Here is a 25279-nt window from a genome sequence, read left to right as displayed (position 1 = left end):
GCCGCCGGTGGGTGACCAGGCTGCACCTGGACCGATGAGGTGACAATGTGCAGACCAGAAGAATGACCAGGAAGACCAGGGGGGTTCAGATGCTTCCGGAGCCATCTGCACTGGCTGCCCCCTGTCCCAAGTCCCTGTCACACCAAGTGCTTCTCAGGTCTCTTAACACACATACCGGAAAGTTCATTGGAGTTTAATACAGAAAAAGAAGACTTTTAAAACAAGTGAAACCTTTAATAGGCAACTCATTTTGATTTCTCAGTTTAAGAGAGAACTCTGGAGTTGAAGCACCCTGACTTCATTTGCTTTGACGCCTTGTTTCTAAAAACTCCAAGTGTGGTCTTTAAATGAATAGTTTATATCTATTTGTAACCGGGTATTATGGGCCAACCATGAGCCGTAGCACTTAGTAAATACAGGGTAAAGGAGGGTGTGCGGTGCCCTGGTTAAGTATTATAGTAGCCACCATACTGACAATACCCCACCGTGCAATCACCACATCAGACTTGGTTTTTAAAACTGCAAAAAAAAAAAAAAATTGTAAAACTGCAAAAAGTGAGGCCCGTCTAGTTTATACCAAACTAATGTGCTCCTTTCTTTTTTCCATTTCCTTCAAAAAGTGAGGCCCGTCTAGTTTATACCAAACTAATGTGCTCCTTTCTTTTTTCCATTTCCTTCGAACAATTTAGTTTTAAACTTCCTCTCCAATTCTGCTTCCAAACTTTTCTTCCTTAAAAGTTTACTTCTCAATTTTCATGTTCTCACCATAAGAGTGAAGGTCACGTTAGCCTTATTTTTTGTTTGCCTAGTGCTATCGTTACCTTTTAACATGGATTTTGTACTTGCCGTCCAGGATATTGGAAGTCTTCATAGAAAGAAATATCATAATAAAATTGTGCCATAGGTAGGTGAGGTTCAAGATCATTTTCAAGTATGTTCAGTGCTTCTTACGATGCCTATATAAACTATAAGATAAAATAAAAAGTAATGTTGAATAAAGAGCTGGGCTTATAATGTTTTCATTTCAGCATTGGGTGGGCTTGCAGAAGAGAAAGAATAAGTTATCAGAAGCAGTTTGATTACGTACATTAAAATAGAACTCCAGAGGATCATAAATTTATGCTTGACACTTCTGCTTTCGTGTCTTTTGTAATTGAAAATAACAACTTGGGGTGTTTGGAAAAGCAACTTAGAGAAAGCGTGTAACCTGGGTAAGCATGTTAGATAGGTGATCTTTTTTTAGATGAAAACAAATTGCATTTTATACAGATTACTTCCTTTCCACGTGGTGAGTCAGAGCTGTGCAGTGTGAGATCAGTGGCCCCTCAGGAGTAAGCGTCTGGGGCCGGGAGTCCGGCTCCTACGCCAAGGTCCGGGTTTAGATCTGGAATGAGGAAGGAGTGCCATGGTTAGGGGTGCGGCCCTGAGGACAGTTCTCAGCTGTTCTGGGCCTCGGGTGCTCGCCTGTAGAAGAGGGACGAAGTGGCAAGGCTCACCTGTGGGGCTTTGCGGGTGAAGGCGCACCTGCTAGAGCCGAACCGGGACGCAGTGACCGCGAGGGACCCATTAACATCACTGTCACCATCACATCATCCTGATTTGTCCTTTACCGAGGTGTAGGGTGGGTTTTGCCCAAACCCAGGCCTTGGTCTCCTCCTCTGTACTCAGGATCGTATTCCTCGACCCCCCCCTTCAGAGAAAGGTTTTTGGGGGAAGGGGATTTTGAGATGCTTCTGTATCTGGGTCGGGGGAGGGCGATAGAAACCTAGAGCATTACTGCGTCTTTCTTGAGATAGTATCCGCTCTTGACAAGCGGGTTAGCAGATGTGTTGTCAGCAGACTTAGTCATAGACACATAGTCAAAGCTCTGACCCTGGTGAGCCTGTGAGAGAAAAGAGAGTGATAAATTCTTCAGGGACATAAACTTGCCAAGTCAAGGATCATGAAAATGCCGGTGATACGTATCACGATGTTCGGTGTGTTTGTACCTTGCTAATGATGTTAAACCACGGAGCCTGTGAGATCTTGTGTTGCAGTGTGGTTTGGCGCTAGAGTCCTTGCATGTAGCCCAAAGTGGAAGATTAGCCTGTTTGCATGCAGCCGGATGCTGTCCCTGGTGAGATAAGCATGTTGTAGGAGGCTGACCCAAGTCAAGTTCCCTCGGCTGACGTCCTCCCCAGCCCTGCCTGTGGCCTCATCCGCTGTGGTACGTGTATAACACCTCCATCATCCGTTTCACTAACCCCAATGCACATTCCTCGGTTTAGCGGTCTGCTGAAAGGTGCGCTACACGGATTCACCTCAACCTCTGTCTTTTTGATTTCTTTAGATATTAGGTTGAAAAGGCTTCTTGACGAACGGGAATGCTTATTGGAACAGGTAACAATCTTTTCATTACTTGACAAGTTCTCCAGCGGGGGCACCTGAAACTGACCACCTTTCCATATACTTCTTCCTTGATCGGGAAGACCCTAGCATACCATGCCCGGCAATGATTATCAAGCCAACCTGTGTTCTTAATATTTTTATCCAAGTAGGGCGTCATGGGTCACGGGAGGTTTAGAGAGGATGTCCCCAAAGACTCAAGGCCATGGCATTGAATTTGGGACGCTCCATGCAAATTGCTGCTTAAATATTTACGGGAAGAGCCTGGATTAACCATTAAGGCCGTGAGGCAAGAGCCACCCCAGACACCGCTTCTCTCACTTCTGCTGGCTCGGAGAAGTCGGTTTGGGGATCTCTCAGCGATCAGCACCCCTTTCCAGCAGATTCGTTCCAGCCGATCAAAGTTGTTTTAATTGTGGTTTACCTCCATGGCTCTCGTCCACCCCAGGAAACACTAAACAGCCATTCCTTTGGTCCTTTCGTCTGCAGGATAGTTATGAAATCATTTCACAGTCACTTTCTAAGGAAACTCAGTTCCTCCCATTCGCCTTCATAAGCCTAATCAACAGTAATTTTGACTTACTTGTTACAATTCTGTTGAAGATTTTTTTTTTAAATTTTTTCAATGTTTTATTTATTTCTGAGAGACAGTATGATCAGGGGAGGGTCAGAGAGAGAGGGAGACACAGAATCTGAAACAGGCTCCAGGCTCCGAGCTGTCAGCACAGAGCCCGACGCGGGGCTCGAACCCACGAACCATGAGATCATGACCTGAGCCGAAGTCGGACGCTTAATCGAGCCACCCAGGCACCCTGAAGATTTCTCTCAGAATGAGGGAAAGCACTCAATGCGGTGACAGCATTGAGGTTCCTTTGATCTTTTAAGAACATGAATCCATCGTGATTCTGTACTTTCTTAGAGCAGAGAATGCCAGTGGTCAGTAGAGGTGAGGGGGTCTGATCTGCTGGTGCTGGCCGCTCAGGGAAGCGGGGTCCCCCCCCCGGGCCACCAGGGTCACAGGTTAACAGCACAAGGGCTGGGAGACTCCCCAATAGACATCGTTAACTTTCTAGAGTCCTGGCTGCTGACTGCATTTCTGGCTTTACCCGCCTCTCCCGGGGAGAGGAGAGAGCTCTGCAGAGCCCAGCTCCTTGAAGGTTGACCCCTGCACCTTGACCAGGCTCTGTGAGCGGCCACACAGTTCTGCTGGGCACATGATTACAGTATTTCTGTGCCTAGAAGGCTCCAGAAGGCCCTTCCTGGCCTCTTAGCGAAATAAACAAAAGGTCACCAGCACACTGACCTGCTAACTCTTAAATAAACACTTCAAGTGCTCTGTGCACATTCTCCGCCTGAATTCAAGAGGAATCTCAAACTTAGAAATAACCTTTCACCCAGAGTTACAAAATAATGTGTGCCTGATATTGTAAATCTAGTTCCATTTTCACCCACTTTACTATTCCTTTCTGAGACAAGCAGTTACCGGCCAAAAGTTTTTCCTTTATTTATTTGGTTGGGTTATTAAAGGGGAGAGATTCCCTATGGCGGCTGGTAGATTGTAACCTCTTACTACATTTTTCTTGTACTTGATTACGTGACCCCTATCTCTTTGGCACCTTGGAAGACACCCAGAATAATTGCAGAGCAACATCTGATTGTATTTATGGGGTGTTGTTTCTTTCCACGCCACTTCCTTCCTGATAGGCTCTGCGCTCAGCTTTTCAGTCTCCTTGAGAAAGGAGAAATTCACATACTTTATCGGTGGGTGTTTTCAGATTAAGAAACTCAAAGGGCAGCTGGAAGAGAGACAGAAGAACGGCAAGCTAGACAATCCGCATCCTGGAGACGACTTCCTAGAAAACGGGACAGACATGCATGTAATGGACCTACAAAGTAAATGTCAACCCTTGCATAGAAGTTAATGCTTTGCGTGTCCTATTTTTATGGTACTTGTGCTGGAAGAGAAAAACCACCCTGGCAAAGAAAGCCTGGGATCCCCCTTGGCCCCCCAAAAGCCTTGAGCACAGTAGGCAGGTGCCCAAGGACGGGCAGGTGGGCAGAGCAAGGATGTTTCTGTCTGAGCCTAAGAGAGAGAACTGGTGCACCAAGATACCACCATGCGACCCAGTGTGAGAAACCATATTGACTACGCTGGATACAGCTGCCATTTTTTTTTAAATGTTGGTTGATTTTCAAGAGACAGAGCATGAGTGGGGGAGGAGCAGAGAGAGAAGGAGACCCAGAATCCGAAACAGGCTCCAGGCTCTGAGCTGTCAGCGCAGAGCCCGACATGGGGCTCGAACTCACGAACCGTGAGATCATGACCTGAGCCGAAGTCGGACGGCCAACTGACTGAGCCATCCAGGCGCCCCAGTATAACTGTCTTTTGATCAGCCTGTTTATGGAAAAATTCAAAGGCATTTTTCTATACAAGTAAACCAGAAAGAGCCTTAAAGGAGATAAAATTAACTCCCGGTCTCTCCCCGTCTCTCCCCGTCTCTCCCCACTCCCTGCCCCTCCCCTGCCTGGCACTAGCCCACCTGGGCTCCTGGAGGGACTGCGCCTTCTGTCTGGGCTCCACCAGGTGTGGGGCCACAGGCCAGCACGCACAGATTTGCATGCCAGTTACTAAGGACGGGCTTGGTTCCCAGTAACTATTGTCTTAACACTTTAAAAAGCCCAAGAGCTTAACACATTCTCCTTCTCTTTCACCCTTTAGGGGACGCCAACAGACAGATCAGCGACCTCAAATTTAAACTTGCAAAGTCTGAGCAAGAGATAACCGCATTAGAACAAAATGTACGTGCACGCCTTTAAGCAACATTGGGCAGAGTGAAGGTGATGATTAAATAAGTGGTGCTTGCTAGAACTCGCTCGGAAAGGCTGAGCACAGAGAAGCAGACAGAGATTTCTAGAACCAAAAAAAGTCCTCAGTGTATTTCCTGCGGAGAGTAGGGAAGATCACTATTAGGATTCGGGTTATTATAATGGATACTAACCCTTTATAAACAACGCTTGGTTGTAGAAAATAGGTAATGTGGCCGGGCAGTTTTTTAGTTTGTTCTTTAAAGATAATTTATTTAATTACAAAGCACTTCACGTGGGGATATTCCTCTCGCCTGGGTTTTTCTGTCTTTCCCAACCAGGTGGCTCTCTCTGGTTTCTAGATGTGGGGTCCTCACGCTGCGAGCATGCTGGGCAAACTGGGGGCAAACGGTGTCCTAACCAAAGGGAGAGATTAAAATGGTGGCTCTATGCGGCTAGAGCGTTGGGGGATGTTTGGGGAAAGAGAAGTGAGAGCAGCGTCCCCGGGAAGGCAGGAGTTGAGGGAGGTGCTGGGGTCTCCGTGGACCCTGGGTCCCCGCTGGCCTGTGGCTGCTCCTGTCTCTCGCCGCAGACCCGGCTGTGGGCTGCCGTCCCAAACCCTCCGTCTTCTCCCCTACTATTTCTTGGGCGTCCCTTCTCCTTCCCACCTCCTCACCGCGCCACGCCAGGAGACACTGGACCAGCGCCGCGGTCCTTTGCCTCAGCATCGTTCTGCATGGACCTGCCTTCCCCAGCAGCAGGGTCCCACGCAGGGACGGGGACGGCAGCACTGTGCGAGCCACCCTTCTGGACCAGGGGTCAGAGAGGGAACGGGGCCCTAGCAGGTGTCGGCACCGGGGTTGCTTCAAACAGCTTGCTTGGTTGGAGCCTATACAGTAGCCCCAAATGCTAGGTCATCACGACTTGCATCCTCCGTCCTCCCCATTTCATTAAGCCACACCCCTTGATCTCACAGGTGATAAAGCCGCTGGAGAAAGATAACAGGCCTATGAATTTATATGTGCGGTGTTTCCCTTCCTTTTAGGTAATAAGGTTAGAGAGTCAAGTAGCACGTTACAAATCGGCGGCTGAAAATGCCGAAAAGATAGAAGATGAACTTAAGGCTGAAAAACGGAAACTCCAAAGAGAGGTAAATTTTCTAGGCTGTTTGCAGGGAAAGAGCGGGAAGTGATTGGCTGGCTGGCCCACAGAGGCAGCAGCTGCCTGGGGGAAATCTGAGGCCAAACCACGGTTGTCACGGCCACCACCCTGGGTGGGCCACCTTCTCAAGGCTGCGCCGAGAGTCCGTCCTTGTCCTCGGGCTTCTCTCAAGTTCTTTGTGTCTTTGATTCTCTCCAGCTTCACCCTAACGTGCCGAGTGCTGGCTTCTTCTATTTGTTCTGCTCGCTCGGAGCGTGTGGTGTTTCTTGGAACCAGGAAGTCTTTTTTGTAAATCAAGTATGGAAAGTTTTCAACCATGACCTCCTTAAGTATCCCTCTTCCCTGGTCTCTCCGCCTCCCCCCGGGTTCTAACCCGAGGCCTTCTGGCAGACCTTCCCTGCAGCCCGTGCATTTCTTAGCCACCTGACCTTGGACTTCCATCTCCTTGCCGCACTGCTGACAGATCGTCTCGTTCACCTTTTCTGGTTTTTTCAAAGTGTGTTCATTCCTGATGTTTTCCTGTCGTACGGTCACACGTGGTCCTGCTTCTTTGTTAACTGTTCATTAACAACCGTAAATTGTCCTTAATTCTTTAAAGATGTCATACACGGGGCAGCTTAGTCAATTGAGCGTCTGACTTTGGCTCAGGTCATGATCTCACGGTTCATGAATTCGAGCCCCACGTCGGGCTCGCTGCTCTCAGCGCAGAGCCCGCTTTGGATCCTCTGTCCCCCTCTCTCTCTGCCCCTCCTCTGCTCATGCACACACGGTCTCGCTCTCTCTCTCTCAAAAATAAACATTAAAAAAAAAGATGTCACACACAGCTGTTCTGTTTCCCACTTCTGAGGACTGGCTCGTGTCACCCTCGAGGGTCTGACTCTGTGGCTCAGGTGGCTTGTCCTTCGTGGGCTGGGTGTCTCGTGAATCTATACTTGATTCGGATTTGTGGAAATACTCCAGGCCTGACTTGGGGAAATTTCTGGCCAAGAGGGCTTGCCTCTGCCTCCGCCCCTGCCAGTGAGAGGGGGCTGGGGGGTGGGGGGGTTAACCTCTTCCGGGACCCCAGCCACCCTCCTGGAGGTTTCGGCTCAGCAGCAGAGCCGCAGGCCCTGTTCCCGTGATGCGTGTCTGCACAACCTCGGGGCTGCCCTGTCCCCTCCCCCACCCCCACCTGAGGGCGCCTGCACTCTGCCCCGCTGCCTGCTGGTCCCCGTGGCTCCCTGCCACTGTGGCTTCCGTTCTGACCGCCAGGCTCTGTGGCCGTGGCTCCAGGGCGGGACCGGCTCGGCCTCTGCTTCGCTTTCTGGTTGCAGAAGCCCGGCTGCCCGGGCTGTGGGGACCGACTCCTCCCGCTGGCCTGGGCTCAGCCCTGCTCTCTCTGCCTCCCTTACCTTTTGTGAGACCATCAGGACCCCCAAGACCGCGTCATGTCCGGGGTCAAGTTGTTTCAGAGGATGACGCTTGCCTAGTGACTCATGAGGCCAGATTCTTGTCCTTTGTGTACCTTAAGGACAGTTCAGGAAAGTGCCTCTGCTCGCAGATCCGTGTGTATGTACTTCTGGGGCCTCGGCGGGTCCGGGCCACGACCGCGCTTGTCCGCAGGCTGGACCCTTGGCGATCCTTTTACGTTTGGAGGAAGCAGCTTCCTCCAAGCAGCCTTTTCCCTCTCTGTTTCCAGCTGCGCTGCGCGTTGGACAAAACAGAAGAGCTTGAGGTGAGCAATGGCCACCTAGTCAAGCGTCTGGAGAAAATGAAAGCGAATCGGAGCGCGCTGCTGTCCCAGCAGTGAGCACCAGCCCCGCGCACGAAGCCGCTCGGTGGACGGAGAGCGCGGTTTCGTGGGCTCGCCTCTGCTGCCCTCCACGATCGCTGCTTCCTCCCCTGCTTCTGAGAGAACGCCCGCCGGGCACCCGGCTTCCGGGTCACCCCCGGGAGCCCCTGCGGCCACCAGATGCCTCTGTCTGCAGACCCGCCCCGGGCTGGGGCCGCTGCTCCAACCTGCAGGTCATTTTAACAAGCACACCGGGCCCACGGGAGCTCCGTGTCCCACGCGCAGCAGCCTCGCGACGCCCTTGAACGTGGCAATCGAAGTAAAGATTAAAATGGGACTTGAGTTTTCTTTTCCTGCGTCTTGCTGAAAATTGAGGGAAAATGTTAGTGTTGGGACTGCCTTTGGGAGCACAATCTACAAATGTGAGCGACTTCAGTAGTATCTCTTAGTCTACGCTTTTCATACGCAAAACACTGTGGAACCACAAGCCATTACCAAGCGAAACTCTTTTCACTCGAAACAAGGGGACGGTCTAGAAGTAAAAAGTGACCTTAAGAAGACTCTTTCCAGGCAACAAATGAAGCTTTTCTAAGGGATTTTTGCATCAGTTCAATCACAAGAATACTTTTTTCCAGGGTAATTAGGCAATAGCTCCACTGAAAAATGACAGCTTTTCATTTGCATTATTTAATCCTTATATTTGGAATTGAAGTTGTTAACTTCTTTTAAAGAATGTACTATTAGAGAAATTAAAAAAATGAAATGTTGAAAGACTTTAGCAATGTGGTTTGTATTTTTCTTTCCGAGAAAGAAGATCTTTCTTTCATATTAATTGTTCTGTACGTTTTGGGTCCTCTCTTTATTTTTTTAAGCATATCAAATCAATTAATTTTTCTTTCCCTGTTAATAAACAAAGAGTATATTCACAGGAATAAGGATAGTGCACTTATAAGAATTAGCATCCCTAGAATAAAAAATAAACTGAGGAAGTTACAGACTAAAGACAACTACAGTTTCTTCAAGGACAAAAATAGTAGAGAAAGTTTGGCTACTTGCTGATTTTTCGTTACTCTGTGTATATTGGGCCTGAAGTCACCTTGGTTACTCAGGCCACCTTTTCGGGACAGTAGCGAGTGCAAACCAAGATGGTGTCACCTTGCGTCGACACTGGAGAATGCTGGCGTGGGGGGCGTGGGTTGGGCGGAGGTCAGAAGGGCCCGTTCCCCCGCACTGTCTGGGTCCAGGACACCAGGTTACTTTTCATTAGGACACAAGAGGGGGGTCATATCTCCTGGTGCCAAGGACAGCTTACACTTCAGACCTCCTTCCTGAGCGCTCCCCAGGTAAGCTCATCCAGGCCCCAGTCCGCAGGGCGGCGCCCACAGACCCGCTTTGCCTGATGCATCTTCAAGACCAGTGTTCATACAGAAATCTACCCTTGCATTGATCCCGTGGAAGTTCAAGTCTCCGCAGCAACGTGGTTTTTATGTTTATCTACAATTTGTCAGGATACTTTGGTTTCGAAAGACTTCCAAGTTTGAAATTCTACCTCATAAGCGTTAAGCCTTCCAAGTTCTTTCAACAATGCAACGTATCGGGGCCCCATCCAGAAACAGAAACCCCCCCAGTCATTTGAATGGGGGAAATTGAATAGAAAGAATGATCAACCCACCACAGAGCATTAGCTACAGAGAAAGGGTAGAAGAGAACTCTAAAGAATGTCCTGGAGCTGAGGGAGGACAAATTGGGATTGAGACCTCACTGGAGGGCCTGGGGCCGCCTCCCATGAGGGGACAGACAATCACAGGGGGCCAGGGGCCAGGACAGGGGGGCTTCCTTTGCTGGAGTGCGGGCACCTCTGGGTGGCACAGCACAGGCACTGTGAACGAGAAAGAAGGAACCAGGAGGGGGGGCCCTCGCGTCCTGCACGGTCACTGCAGCACCCTCTTCAGACCGTATGGGGCCAGCTGGCAAGGAAGAGATGTTCACTGCATTGTCTCATCCTCAAGGTTTCTGCCACAACCAACATCTTAATACAACTATGCTTAACCAGCAAAAAACCCACATACAGAGACCGCAGACAATACTAATAAAAATAGCAAACACAGCACTTCCCACACGCCTGGCAGTGAGATACACATTTTCACTGAATTAATTTTCACAAAAGCGCTGCGAGGCTGCACACGGAGAGGCCAGAGCCCGAGGAGGTGACTGGCGGGAAGTCTCGCCCCTGGTAACAGGAGGGCTCCCTGTGTCCCCTGTCCCGGGAGGTGGCGCTTCCCCCGCACCGCGGCTCCACACAGGTCAACCCTTCAGAGTCTCCCTTGCACGCCCCTCTTCGCAGAAATAGCAGATGCATTTTACGCCCGCTTCCTAATCCAGAGGAAGACAGATCGTGATTGTCCAATTTATTTCACGTACTGCAGCGTTTCCTCAGATACAGCTGTAGAATTTGTCACCAGCTTTTTTCACCCGGGAGTCTCTTGACCCCGCACTACCCACACCCTGGGCGGGATGGCGCTTGCTTGCTGGGCTGCCGTTCTGTGCATCAGGGGCTGTTGAGCGGTTCCTCTGGCCTCTGCCCACTGGATGCAAACAGGCTCCACCACAAGTTGTGACCAATAAAAATATTTCAGATGTTGCCAAATGTCTGCTGGCGGCGGGGAAGGGGGGGGTAGTGCCAGAGCACCCCCCATGAGAACCACAGCTTTGACTCACATCAGAAAATTGCAAAGAGAAAAGAGATGGTTGAAAACCTGGACCAGGATCCCTATTGTATGTATCCTACAAAGTGTTTTCATTTTTATTATCTTTTTAAAGTTTTATTTATTTATTTTGAGACAGAGCATGAGCAGAGGAGGGGCAGAGAGAGAAAGACTCTCAAGCAGGCTCCACACGGTCAGTGTAGAGCCTGATGTGGGGCTTGAACTCACAAACCGTGAGATCATGACCTGAGCCGAAATCAAGAGTCAGATGCTTAACTGACTGAGCCACCCAGGCGCCCCTCATTGTTAGAAACAAAACAGCATTTAGGATATACACAGACCCATTAAGACATTATAAGTGGATGATATAAATGAATAAGTAAATCAAATGCAGTTCAGAGTTTCTGTGAGGTGTTATTTTCCATTTTTCATTTTTTCTTCTTAATGTTTATTTATATTTGAGAGAGAAAGAGCACAAGCACGGGGAGGGTCAGAGAGAGAGAGGGAGACACAGAATCCGAAGCAGCTCCAGGCTCTGAGCTGTCAGTACAGAGCCCGACTCGGGGCTTGAACTCACGAACTGTGAGATCATGACCTGCGCTGAAGTTGGACGCCTAACCGACTGAGCCCCCCAGGGGCCCCTCATTTTTTTGTTTTTGATTTCCCATTTTGATCATCTGAGGTGTAAACTAAAGAGTCAAAACTTACTGTTGATATTTTTGAAAACTTACGTTATTATAGCAAATACGGGTTTCTGCTTTGCGCAGCGCCGAGCTCTTGGGAAGCACCGGACGGCGGCCCATCTCAAGGAAGAGAAACCCGCGCACACTGATAGCCGCAGGAGAGGGCAGCGGGGGATGGGGTTAGGGGCAGTGCCAGGCGGAGGCAGTGGGTTCAGATTTTCAGCCTGGGGCGGAAGCATCTGGGGTGTTTCTCCAAACGGCCAGGCCGCGTGTGGCCCACGCGCGCCTGTCCGGTGTCTGGGAATGAGAGCTGCCGTCTGCGGACCTGCCGGCTTCCTGCACCTGTTAGCCTGACCCCAGCCAGGTGTGCGGACACTTGGGGGTTTCGAGGCCCCCAGCGCAGCGGCCGGGGACTGCCCTGTGTCCCGGAGCGTCCAGGACTAGGTGTCCACCCTGCTCCCGGTCTCCCAGCTGTCACAAGCCGCAGCCCCACACTTGCTACCACACTGCCTTTCCGCGGGCTGGTGCGATCTCTGCGGTGGGTTCCTAACACCCACTGCTCGTTCCTTTCCCCTCTCTGCCAGAATAGCCCCCCCCCACCACCTGCCCGGTGGCTCCTACTCTGCCCCCAAGAGCACTGAATGCCAAGCAGGCTCTGCTAATCCCGAGTGGCCGGGTGTCTCCGTTGGCAGCTGCCCGTACCCATGGGTGGCCACCAACCTAGGCCCCAAGCTCCACAAAGGACAGAAGATCTTTTGTTCAGGACCTCACCCTATGTATCTCTTCCTGTATACTTTTTATCATATCCCTTAATAAGCCGGTAAGTGTGTTTCTCTGACTTCTACGAGCCACCCTAGCAAATTCGCTGAATCCGAGGAGGAGGCCACTAGAGCCCTCCAGTCTGTAGCCAGCTGGTCAGCAGCGCGGGGGACAGCCTGGGGGGTGCGGGCTGGCAGCGGGGAGTCTCGTAGGACTAACCCCTCTTCCGGTGGACGCAATCTGGGGTTGGCCGTGTGAGAAGCCAGCTCGTGCCCGCTGGTGTCAACGTTGCCTGGAGTTCTGTGTGGGGAAGACCCCAGCACAGACTTTGGTGCCAAGAATGCTAAAAGAACTCCCTAAATCTCAAGATGTGGGTGCCAGGATGCGGGAGGAGGGATCTGTAGGTCTGTGTTTGCCCCTTGCCACTAGCCTTCGGGGGCCACTGCCACCACCGTGGGCACACACGGCGTCCCTGTCCCCACCCCCACCCGGCTCTGCCTTCTGAAGATGGCACCCCTGTCGGGCTCTTCCGCTTTGAATGAACTGTTGCCTCACTCCCAATTCGAGAGCTTCTGCTGCCTGGGCTTCTCGTACAAGTTACCCCGGGGCAAAGCCCCCTGTGCCTCTTGACTCTGGTCTGCTGGCCTTTCTCACCGACCTCACCCGGCCTGCGGTTCTGTAGCCCCTGAGAGCAGTCATTCCTCACCCGCCGAGACTTCACTAAGTGGGGCTGAAGATCATGTGGTTTAATGTTTCCACGCCGAGACACTTTAATTTATCATCTTTTTTTTTTTTTCTGAGAGAGAGAGAGCCAGCATGAGCAGAGGAGGGGCAGAGAGGGAGACACAGAATCGGAAACAGGCTCCAGGCTCCGAGCTGTCAGCACAGAGCCCGACGCGGGGCTCGAACCCACAAACCATGAGATCATGACCTGAGCTGAAGTTGGACGCTTAACCGACTGAGCCCCCCAGGTGCCCCTAATTTGTCATCTTAAAAGCCTAGTTATAATGTGAAAAAGGAACACAAAAAGAACAAAACAGTCATTACTCCCTCCTCCAAGTCTGTGGGGTGATATTAAAAAAAAAAGATGCCTTGCTTCTGCATACCTAATACAAAACAAAAGGTCAGACCCAGAAAAGTATTCCCCAAGATTTAGCACAGCTAAGGTTTAGCAAAGTAAGACACAGGAGACGCGCCCGTAAATACGTGACTGTGAAAACAAAATATGTGGGAATCTGACTTAGCTGGGCGACGACGCGAGTCCTCACCTCAGCAAAGGTGGCCGCGGCAGCACCGGTGACCCAAAGAGCCGAATCAAGACAAGGAAAATTTGCCAGAACGAGCTTTTAATACCTAGGAGCCTGTATTAGAGGAAATCTGTGCATCCTGCTATGAGATACACAGCATGAAAAACGATAGAGATGTGTAGTAAGAACAAATATCATGAAGATGTTAACTTTCTCCCAAATGTATAGATTTAATACATTTCTTAGGAAAATCACTTTGAGGTTTTTGGGGGGCGGGGTGTGAATCTCACAGTTGTTCTAATAGTCATGTGGAAGTTTAAAAAAAAAATACCACCAGCTCCCATAACTTTGATAAAAGCCCCTGTGGGGGCAGTGAGTGGCTTCTGCCAGGTGCAACAGATGTGACAGACGTGAAGAGACAGGTCCCCGCGGGGGGACAGCCAGCCTGGCAGAGGACGCTGGCTGCATTCCCGGAGGACTCCCAGGCTGTGGCTCCGTGCCACGGAGGCTGCTGTCAGCTAGACTGTGTCCTTTCAGAGGGACTGACATAAGGTCTGTACTCCTCAGCCCGCCTGATCCTCAGCAGGTCAGCGGGTGTTTCTGGAAGAAGTGTTAACAGCTCCTGGTAGGTCAGGTGAGCAAGCACGAGGGCGCCCAAAGGGGCACGAGAGAGGATCTCAGCGGTGTCTCCGTGCGGTGCCCCCCAAAGCTTCTAACGTGAGGCTCTGTGAGAACTTGACACGGGATTTCTAGCTTCCTCCTTACACGGTTCTGCATTTTCTACATGAACCACGAGTCACTTCCATAATGTTGAACTATTGAAAAGTTATAAGGAAGAAATTAAAAGTAAAAATTCAAGTCATAAAAGGCGGGTAGAACCTGCTATATAAATACCATTATCCTGAACTCGGAATGGGGTGAAAAAAAATTACGGCAATAAATCACAAAGAGATTGACGGAGTCCATAAAATATAAAACTTCACATCACAGCAATTGAAGCCCCAAGTCAATCATGTGAGTCCAGACCCTTTAGAGCTGCCGGGCGGAGAAGGTGGTGACCAAGGCTACACTCTAAGGCTCCCAGAACTTCTCTGATTAAGAGAAGCCAGGATCCCACTGCCCCAGGGCCGGTGGGGAATGTGGAGATGATGTCAGAAAACTAAGCCTTGGGGTGGCTCAGTTAAGCCTGGGACTCTTGATTTCGGCTCAGGCCGTGATCTCAAGGTGGCAGGATAGAGCTCCGAGTTGATTCTCTCTCCCTCTCTCTGCTCCCCCCCCCCCAGCTTGCGCTCTCTCCATATGTAATAAACAAGCATAAAAAGAAAATTAAGCTTTTAACACAATCTTAAATGATTTTTTTTAATTTTAATGTTTATTTTCAAGAGAGAGAGAGAGACAGAGCATGAGTGGGGGAGGGGCAGAGAGCGAGGAACACAAAGAATCCGAAGCAGCTCCAGGCTCTGAGCTGTCAGCACAGAGCCCGATGCGGGGCTCCAACTCACAAACCACGAGATCAAGACCTGAGCCCAAAGTTGGATGTTCAACTGACTGAGCCACGCAGGCTCCCCCACAATCTTAAATGATTTCAAACAAATTTAGGGGCACCCGGCTGGTTCAGTCTATAGAGCATGAGACTCTTGATCTCTGGGTCATAAGTTCAAGCCCCATGTTGGGTATAGAGATTATTTAAAAATAAAATCTTTAAGGAAAAAATAGTCTGGGGCACCTGGGTGGCTCAGTCGGTTAAGCCTCCGACTCTTGGTTTTGGCTCAGGTCATGATCCTGGGGTTTGTGGGTTCAAGCCCCACCTCCAGCTCCATGCTGACAGTGGGGAACTTGCTTGGGATCCTCTCTCTCTCTCTGCCCCTCCCCTGCTGATGCTCTCTCTCTTTCTCAAAATAAATAAATAAACTTTTAAAAAATAAAATTTAAAACCTAAGGAAAAACAAAAAGAAACAATCTTAAAAAAATAAAGACAGGCGACTGAGGGGCTAAGTTGGTTACGCATCTGACTTCAGCTCAGGTGATCTCAGGGTCTGTGGGTTCCAGCCCCACATGGGACTCCAAGCTCAGTGTGGAGCCTGCTTGGGATTCCCTCCCCTCTCTTTGCCTGTCCCCCCCCCCACTTTCTCTCTCTCAAAATAAAAACTTTGAAAAAATAAATTCAAAACATAATGATTCAAGTAAAAATCAAAATTAGTGTCCAAGTGGGCGCCTAGGTGGCCAAGTCCGTGAAGGTCTGACTTTGGCTCAGGTAGTCATCTCACGGGTTTGTGAGTTCGCGCCCCCAAGCCAGCTCTCTGCTGTCAGCACAGAGCCTGCTTCAGATCCTCTGTCTCCTTCTCTCTGCCTCTTCCCCTCTGGTGCTCTCTGTCGCTCTCTCAAAATAAACTTAAAAAAAATTTAACGCCAAAAAATTCACCATGGATGAAAACATATGCCCATTTTAAAGACGGGATTGCTGTGCCTTGCAGAACCATACTTGGGATTTTCCACNCACCAGGCGTGGCCCGCCAGCCCCACCTGGCAAGCGCCAAGGCGCACTTGCACCCCAAAAGCGGGCCTAGAGTGAAGCTACGGCACCTGTCGCGCAGGTGCGGTTACTTCCCGGGGCAGGTGGACAGTCACCCGTGTGCGCATGGTTGTGACACGTGCGCGTGGAGCCCCCGCAGNGGACGGGACGGGGAGACGGGCGGCGGACACCAGGCCCCCGGAAGTGTGGGGTGTTCGCCAGCCTGGCACGGCTTCCTGGGGCCCGGGGGTGGGGCAGGGAGGGTCCCCCGCAGAACGCGCGGTTGGGGGGACCCAAAGGTCGAGCGGGAGCGGGGGTCCTGGGGAGTCGGCGGGGAGGGGGCCGCGGGATGCACGTGGCCCGTCTGCGCCGGGACGGAGGCGGGCGTGTCTGGAACAGAGGTGGCAAGGCCGCCGCGGAGCCCGGGCGCTCGGAGGGTGTCGCGGGAGAGCCTGCGGAGCTCTAGGCCTTTCGCAAAGAACAACGACCATCTGTTGCTGAGTTTTAAGCAACAGGTGGAACTGATCAGATTTGCCTTTTGGAAAGGTTATTGCCGCCGTCCGTGTGGGAGTCCGTTGGCCCTGGACATGGTGTCAGAGGTTGAAAGTGACAAGACCTGGTAGGGATGAAGGAGGGGTCAAGGGCGAGTCCTCTGGTTTCTGGCTTGGTTCTGGGATTGAAAATAGAGGAGGGAATCGTTTGGTAAATGAGAACTGGGAGGACACGATAAAAATGGGTATATACCTAGCAGTGGAATTGCTGCGTCGCGTGGTCCTTATGTTTAACTTATTTAGGAACTGCCAGATTGTTCTTCAAACTGGCTGCGCCATTTTACATTCTCACCAACAGTGTATGAGTCTTCCGGTCTCTACATACCCTTGCCAACACTTGTTTTCTGTGTGCGCTTTAAAAATAATAATGATACAGCTATCCTAGTGAATATAAAGCAGTATCTGACTGTGGGTTTGATTTGCATTTCTCTAACGAGTACCGATATAGTGAGAATCCTTTCGTGTGTTTATTGGCCATTTGTATGTCTTTGGAGAAATGTTTATTCAGACCTTTTGCTTATTTTAAAAATGGGGTTGTCTTTGTTGCTGAGTTGTGGGAGTTCTTTATATATTATGGATAGTAGACCCTTATCAGGTATAATGATTTACAAGTGTCTTTGTTGTACTATACTTTTTCCTTTTCTCGAAGTTTTTGACGTTGGGTATCTATCTGTTCACATTTAAGAATGAAGCCTGCCGCACACCGAATGCAGATTTGAATGCAGAATCAGATATACACAAGATCCCAGCTTGCTAAAACAGATTAAAGAGATGTGCAACGTGTTAATGCTCCTTTTTTGTGAAAATACACATTTTTACATTTAAAATGTTAGTTTTGTTACGTTTTGGGTTTATTTATTAAATAAATATTTAACTATTTTAATTCTAATGTGATAAGTAGGAATAGATACTGTCCACATAAACAAGTACTCCTTGAGGTTTCCAATACTTTTTAAGAATGTGAAGACGTCCTGAGTGCAAAAAATAAACCACTGATGTATTCTAATGTCAGTTATTTTGATAAGCCAGCTTTCTTTTCATCTTACTCTTTATTTTAAGTATTTACCTGGAATTCCTAGAGTAGAATCTTTAATGACTTAAGTAAAATCCTATAAGCCAGGAGTTACTAGGAATTTTCAGATGTAGTATAAAGCCCATAAATCTGTTAAATTATATGTGTGTGTATGTGCATTTTCTCAGGGAAGTGTGTGATTTTTATCAAATCTTTGGGAACTCCATAACCCCAAAGGTTAATAACTTGAGTTATTCTTAAAGCAGTAAAAATAATAAAAGGCTACTAAACTCTTGGTATTAAGCCCATTTTTTTTATGTTCCTAGCTAAAAAAGAATTTCTGAAACATTAAATTAGAGGTTGAATATTTCCAGTCCAGATTTTCCATAAGCTTCACGACTGTATATCTGTTTCAGTTTGTAGATGTTATAGGCACTTAGAACTTACTGTGTATAAAATGAACTCATCTCCATGGCTTCCCATCCAAAAGAAAAATAATATAAAATTATTCCTTCTCTTTGGTTCCTAGTTCAGTGAGTGTACCATCAGTGATAATGAGTTCACTTTTATACATGTTAAGTATAGTTATCTTGTCTCTTCATTTTACCCATCTTTTACCTGGGGTCCATCCCATATTTGTTCTTTTAAGTGGAGATGCTCTTTTCCCTTTGAGATGCTCTTTCTTAGTGGTTAGCCCCTTTGTGACCTTTATGATTTCTCTTGGATGTCACTTTCTTTATAAGCTTTCCCTTTTCCTTTATCAGTGCAGCCATGCTGTATTATTGTCGACTTAATTATCTGTGAAGTCCAAAGTAGATCTAGATTATATTTCTCTTACTAGGCTAGAATATTAGTTTTTATTGCTTTTTAAATGCAACTCTTGGGGCACCTGGATGGCTCAGTCGGTTAAGCGTCTGACTTGGGCTCAGATCATGATCTTGCAGTTTATGAGTTCGAGCCCCACGTTGGGCTCTGTGCTGACAGCTCAGAGCCTGGAGCCTGCTTTCAGATTCTGTGTCTCCCTCCCTCTCTCTGCCCCTCCCCCGATCATGCTCTGTCTCTCTCCCTCTCTCTCTCTCTCTCTCTCTCTCAAAAATAAATGTTAAAAAAATTTTAAGAAAATTAAAAAAATATGTAACTCTCAGTTTTAAAAATTCCAAATGTGTTTGTGTGTGTGTGAAAGACATTATATCCTTTATGTCAAAATCAATATTAAATTGATCTAGTGGTCAGTATGATAGCAGACTCCTATTTGGATGTCTTTCAGATCTTAATTTAAATGACAGTTCCTCAGGGAGGCCTTCCCTAACTCCTAGACTAGGGTAGGTCTTTTTATGTCACACAGCAATTTGTGTCTTTCCAAATCTCCAGATTATAGGAATTTCTTGGCCCCAAATAGGCTGTGGAATGTATATTTTTAAGGAGCATCCCAAGTGATTCTCTTTTTGGGCAAGTTTGAGAAAAGGGACCCCATAATAAAATTGATGTGCTCCCTCTCCACTCTCCCATCCCACTTTTGGGCATAATATGGGCAGAGACTGATCAACTCTGTATCCTCAACACTTAGCATATGACGTAGCAAACAGAGGTTCATAATTCAAACATTATTGAATTATGTATTTAAGAATGATCCTCTAGAGAAGGTCATACATTCCTGAAACTGGAACATAACTTACTGGTTATAGGGTAGGTGTATGTTTAACATGATTAGAAACGTCCAAACAGTTTTCCAAAAAAGTTTTAACAATTTACAGTCCCTCTAGCAGTGTTGTTATGAATTCCAGTTTGCCTGCATCCTCACCAATATTTGGCGTTAATCGGTGTTTTTTTTCTTTTTTGCCATTCTAGTGAGTGTGAAGTGGTATGTTGGTGGTGTAAATTTGCACTTCCCTGATGACTAGTGATGTTGAGCACTTTCTCGTACATTTAAGTACATTTAATATGCCTTGCGTTATGTGTGTGAAATAATGTCCAAGTGAAGCTTTTTAAAGAATTTTTTTTTAATTTTGTTTACGCGCGTTCTTTACATAATCTGGGTAACAGTCCCCTGTTGGATATATAAATTGTAAATGTTTTCTCCCAGTCTTTGGCTTGTCTTTTCACTGTTTTTGTGGTATCTTTTGATGAGCAGCAGTTTTAAAATTTTGTGGAAGTTCAAATTAACACTTTTTTAATTAATATCTTTTGTATTCTAAGAATATTCTAAGAAATCTTTGCCTACTTCAGATCATGAATATATTTTCCTATATTGAGAAATTTCACAGGTTTGATTTTTTACATTCAGATATAGGATCTGTCTCACATCTGTTCCCATGTAGAGTGTACAGTAGGGGTCTGGGTATATTTTTTCTCCCCTTCAAAAACCTGGTTGTGTCAGCGCCATTTATTGAATATGCATCAGACATTCCTTTCCACATTGAATTGGATTAGTGTCTTTCTCAAAAATCAAGTAGCTTTCTGGACTCTCATAATTTGCCCCATAATCTATTAGTCAAACATACTACATTGCAAATACTGTAGCTTCATAATATGTCTTGAAATATGTGTCATTTAACTTTCTTCTAAATTATTTTGGCTATTCTTGGTTTGTTGCATTTCCACATAAGTTTATAATCAACTTGTCAACTTCTACCCAAAAAAAGTCATCTGCAATTTTGAATGCAAATTGTAACTCAATCTGTAGAGAACAGATCTAACAATATTGAGTCTCTTGACCCATGAACGTGGTATATCTTTCCTTTTATTTAGTTCTGCCTTAATTTCTCTCAGGAGTGTTTTGTAGGTTTCAACATAAAAGTCTTAGCATCTTGCATTGCATTTAACCACAAAGTTTTTCATGTTTTTTGTAAATGATACTCTTTTAAAATTTTCATTTTCCAGATGTTTGTTGCTAGAATATAGACCTGCGCTTGATCTTTTATTTTTCAACCTTGCTGAATTTACTTATTAGTTGTAGTTTCTTTATCTTTTTGGCTTTTGTGTGTACATTATCGTGTGGTCTGTGAATAAAGATAGTTTTACTTTTTTTTTCCTCTTCAGTCTGTATGCCTTTGATTGATTACAGTGGCTGATATCTCTGGTACATGAAATAAGTGGTAAGAGAACAAGTGTTTCATTTTTGACAGAAATTATTGAATTTTTCACCATCAAGTATGTTGTCTGTATGGTTTTTTATTCTTTTGGGTTTTCTGTAGATACCTATTATTAGATTGCGGAAAGTCCTTATTGTTTTTGATTCACTGAGAGCTTTTACCATGAATAGGTTCTGAGTTTTAACACGTTTCATCAAATTCCTTTTCTGCATCTATTGAGATAATCATGTGATTTTTCTCCTTTATTCCCTTACTTTGATCAGTAACTGACTGCTTTTTTATGTTGCTGGATTTGTTTTGCAAAAAATTACTTTAGGATATTGGAGTCTCTGTGCTATTAGTCCTTTTATTTTTTTCTTGGAGCATCCTCAGATTTTGGTAACAGGGTTATGCTGGATCTGTAACATATTGGGGAGTCTTCCCTCTTCCTCGCTTTTCTAAAAGACTGGTTAAAATTGAATTCTGCCTTTATTTCTACTTTAGTTGATGAGTAGAATTCATCAGTGAAACTATCTGCATCTGGGATTTTCTTTGAGGGAAAAATTTTAATTACAGACTTAATTTTCTTAAGAGATGTGGGCCTATTCATTAATTTTAAAAAGGGGGGGTGCTTGGGTGGCTCTTTAAGCACCCTACTTTGGCTCAGGTCATGATCTCATGGTTTGTAAGTTCGAGCCCCGCCTCAGGCTCTGTGCTGACACTTCAGAGCCTGCTTTGGATTCTGTATCTCCCTGTCTACGTCCCTCCCCCACTTGTGCGCACTCTCTCTCACTCTCTCTCTCTCAAAAATAAAGAAGTAAACATTAAAAGAGAAAGAGAGAGAGATGGAACTATTCACATTATTTCTCCTTATGTCTGTTTTGGACGGTTGTGGTTTCCAAGGAAATATGTCTGAATTGTAGAATTTATCAGATAATGTCCATTATATTCACCATTGCTTTAATGTCTATAGGTTCTATAATAACATCCCCTTTATCATGTATGATACTGGCAATTTGTGTTTGCTCTTAAATGTTTTGTGAAGGGTTTACGAATTTTATTAATCTTTTTTAAAAATTTGGATGTGTTCATTTTTATCTATTTGTTTATTTTTGTTTACCTCCCATTTCCATCCCACTTTGGGCTTAATTCTAATTTTTCTAGTTTCTTTTTTTAATATTTTTATTTATTTCTAGGAGAGAGAGAGAGAGAGAGACAGTGTGAGCAGAGGAGGGTCAGAGAGAGAGGGAGACACAGACTCTGAAATAGGCTCCAGGCTCTGAGCTGGCAGTCAGCACAGACCCTGACGCGGGGCTCGAACCCACGAACCGTGAGATCATGACCTAAGCGAAAGTCGGACGCTTAACCAACTAAGCCACCCAGACACCACTAATTTTTCTAGTTTCTTAAGACAGATAACTGATTTTAGGGATGCCTAGGTGGCTCAGTTGGTTAAGCATCTGACTCTTGGTTTTAGCTCAGGTCATGATCTCACAGTTTGTGAAATCAAGCTGTGTGTCAGGCTCTGTGCTGATATAAGCCTCTTTGTGATTCTCTCTCCCTCTCTCTCTCTTCCCCTCCCCTGCTCTTTCTCTTTCTCTCTCAAAATAAATATTTTAAAATGATAATTGATTTTACACCTTTTTTCTTTTCTAATATAAGCTCTTAAAGCTATACATTTCCCTCTAAACAGAACAACTTTTGATATGTTGTATTTTCATAATCATTTTAGTTCAGAATATTTTCTAATTTCCATTATGATACGGGGGTTTTTTTGGGTTTTTGGGGGGTTTTTTTGCCCATGAATTATTTACAAGTGTTTTGTTTAATTTCTAAATATTTGGGAAATTGTTATCATTTTAATTATTCTTAGTTGTACTGTAGTCAGAAAATATACTCTTAAGCATATGGAAGATTCTGGCCACAATGTAGTAACAGACTAGATTCGTCATGTTGCCATAAATCAGCTTGAAAACTAGGCCACGTGTGTGAAACAGCTGCTTCCCAACAGTGGACAGGAGGCAGTACAGGACTGTGACTCTTGAAGGACAGAAAACAAACCACATGAACCCTGTGGAAGCCTGGCTTCCTACCTGAAACACACTGGCCAGATCAGCAGCCTCAAACCCTGCGCCGCTGGCTGCAGGACGCAGGATGCTGGTTGCAGGCGTGCTCAGGCCACGGACCGCGCTTGGCTGACTCCCTTGCAGTTGGAGTCACCTCCGGTTAAGCTTATGATAAACCCACTGTCCTCTCTGAGATGCATATGTCCTCTGCACAGGCCAAATATGGGAATTCAGCGGGGACCCGGGAATCACAACCCTTGCATCTTTCAAGTCCTTGGTGGTGACACTAATCTCTGCAGTCCCTTTAGGTGTGATATTGCCTTGATTTACTACTTTCTTCCGAAGTAGAGGCAGTTCTAATGCCTTCCATTTGGCTTTTACCCCCCATATAATAGTCCTTACCCAACAGGTCACGGAAGCAGTGTGAGGATTCTGTTAAGTATGTCTTTTCCAACTGTGCATTCAGAAGCTGGGGAAATAACCACGGGATGGGCTCAGGGACCCGGTGGACCCACTACAAAATGGACCCGAGCTGATACTGCACTGATCATCTGGTCCCCGGAAGTTCCTACTCTGAGTATAGGGCCGGGCCACAGTGACGTTTTGAGTCTCATAAAATCAGTGTCCATTCAGAGCCAGTAGTCCCTGAAAGGTCTGATTATTTCCTTTTTGCCGATGTATAGCTAGCCTAGTAAAAGGCTGTAAGTCCCTTAGGAGAAAGATTAACAGTTCTGATTTTTATTAGTGTATTTTAGGGGTCCTTCCTCAAGAGGACCCTGCTTCCCCTAAATTCAAGGGCTTCTGGGTCTAAACTAGCACAATTCTGGGACTTGATTAAGGAGCCAGGACTCTGTTTTATGATTCAGGTGAGAATTTTGTTCACTTGACCTAGAATTTTCCTGCTAATACTGATGAAATAAGAATTTAGTAGGCTTTGGGGTACCACTGACTGGGTGGCTCAGTCAGTTGAGTGTCCAGCTCTTTATCTCAGCTCAGGTCTTGATCTCAGGATCATGAGTTCAAGCCCCACATTGGGCTCAGTGCTGGGTGTGGAACCTGCTTTAAAAAAAAAAAGAAGAAGAAGAATTGGGGCACCTGGGTGGCTCAGTTCGTTGGGCGTCTGACTTTGGCTCGGGTCATGATCTCATGGTTTGTGAGTTCAAGCCCCGCGTCAGACTCTCTGCTGACAGCTCAGAGACTGGAGCCTGTTTCAGATTCTGTGTCTCCCTCTCTGCCCTTCCCCCGCTTGTGCTCTGTCTTTGCCTCTCTCAAAAGTAAACAAACATTAAAAAAAATTTTTTTAAGAATTTAGTAGACTTGATAGGAATTGATACAGGGTAGATCTTTGGTGGCCTTACAAGTTTTTTTCTGATTGGTTCTCCATTCAGCTTTTTATGTTAAGTTTTTTTTATATATATAATTTTCCTAGAAAAATTGCCTATTTTGGTTATATTTTCATTTATCCATCAGAAGTGTGTATAGCAGTCTCAGGTTTTTTTAATTATTTAAAAGTTTATTTTAGAGCATGAGTACAAGTGGGGGAGGGACAGAGAGAGAGGGAGACACAGAATCTGGAAGCAGGCTGCAGGTTTTAAGCTGTCAGCACAGAGCCCCACATGGGGCTTAAACTCACGGACTTCAAGATCATGACCTGAGCTGAAGTCAGACACCTAATTGGCTGAGCCACCCAGGCACCCGAGCAATCTCAGTTTTTGAGAGAACTTTTTTTTAAGTTTATGTATTTGAGAGAGAGAGAGAGAATATGAATGAACAGGGGAGGGGCAGAAAGGGCAAGAGAGAGAATCTCAAGCAGACTCTAAACTCTCAGTGCAGAGCCCAGTGTGGAGCTCAAACCTGCAAACTATGAGATCATGACCTGAGCTGAAACCAAGAGTCTGACCCTGAACTGACTGAGCCACCCAAGTGCCCAAAGAACTTTTTAAAAATCTCTTATTAAAATGCTCCTTTTTTCATTGTGACTCAGTCCTTTCTCAGATTTGTCAGGTATTTATTTTTTCAAAGCATAGCTTGTGGTTTTAGTTATTATTTTTTACTCTTTTTAAATTGGTCACTTCTGCTTTTGTCTTAACTAATTCTTTTTTGATTTAAATATTTTAGATCTTTACTATATTTTCTTTTTTTTTTTCTTCTTTTTTTTAAGTAGGCTCTGTACCCAACGTGAGGCTTGAACTCAGGATCCTGAGCTCAAGAATTGCATGCTCTACAGACTGAGGTTTGAGTTGATTGCTTATGAGTTCATTGAGTTTGACTTAATAATAAGCATCTAAAGCTGTGGCTTCTTCTGGTTATAACTTTGAGCCAGGTCCAAACATTTTTGATCCAGGTTTGACGTCAGAGGGCCATACTATAGCTTTTAACACTGTTTTTTTGGATTACGACTTTTTGATGGCCTAATATATTGTTTCCCTTAAACGTTTCTTGGAAATTTTAAAAGAATGTGTCATGTGTCTTTAAATAGTATAATCTATTATGTAGCTGTCAATTCATGCTTTTATAACAGTGACTCAAGTGTTCTGCCACCTTTGTTAGC

At 46.3% G+C, this 25279-nt stretch overlaps 1 protein-coding gene across 1 annotated transcript; it reads left to right on the top strand.

Annotated features, from left to right (window-relative positions):
- Positions 1-1969: 1969 nt before the first annotated feature.
- On the top strand, positions 1970-8900 carry LOC144226871 (leucine-rich repeat flightless-interacting protein 2-like). The gene is made up of 7 exons (XM_077758385.1): positions 1970-1984; positions 2137-2206; positions 2330-2379; positions 4161-4278; positions 5105-5184; positions 6236-6340; positions 8030-8900. Exons 1-7 carry the CDS (start codon positions 1970-1972, stop codon positions 8138-8140), a joined length of 549 nt encoding a protein of 182 aa, XP_077614511.1. The 3' UTR covers positions 8141-8900.
- The last annotated feature ends 16379 nt before the right edge of the window (positions 8901-25279 follow it).

The sequence above is a fragment of the Crocuta crocuta genome, unplaced genomic scaffold (assembly GCF_008692635.1).
Source record: "Crocuta crocuta isolate KB4526 unplaced genomic scaffold, BGI_CrCroc_1.0 scaffold290, whole genome shotgun sequence".
NCBI classification, from domain to species: domain Eukaryota; kingdom Metazoa; phylum Chordata; class Mammalia; order Carnivora; family Hyaenidae; genus Crocuta; species Crocuta crocuta.
Note: the sequence above shows the minus strand (reverse complement) of the source record. Positions and strands in the feature narration are given on the sequence as shown.

Coding starts and splice junctions, on each gene's coding strand:
- LOC144226871 (XM_077758385.1), top strand. Junction 2,380..4,160: donor GGGAATGCTTATTGGAACAG/GTAACAATCTTT, acceptor GGGTGTTTTCAG/ATTAAGAAACTCAAAGGGCA. Junction 5,185..6,235: donor TAACCGCATTAGAACAAAAT/GTACGTGCACGC, acceptor CCTTCCTTTTAG/GTAATAAGGTTAGAGAGTCA.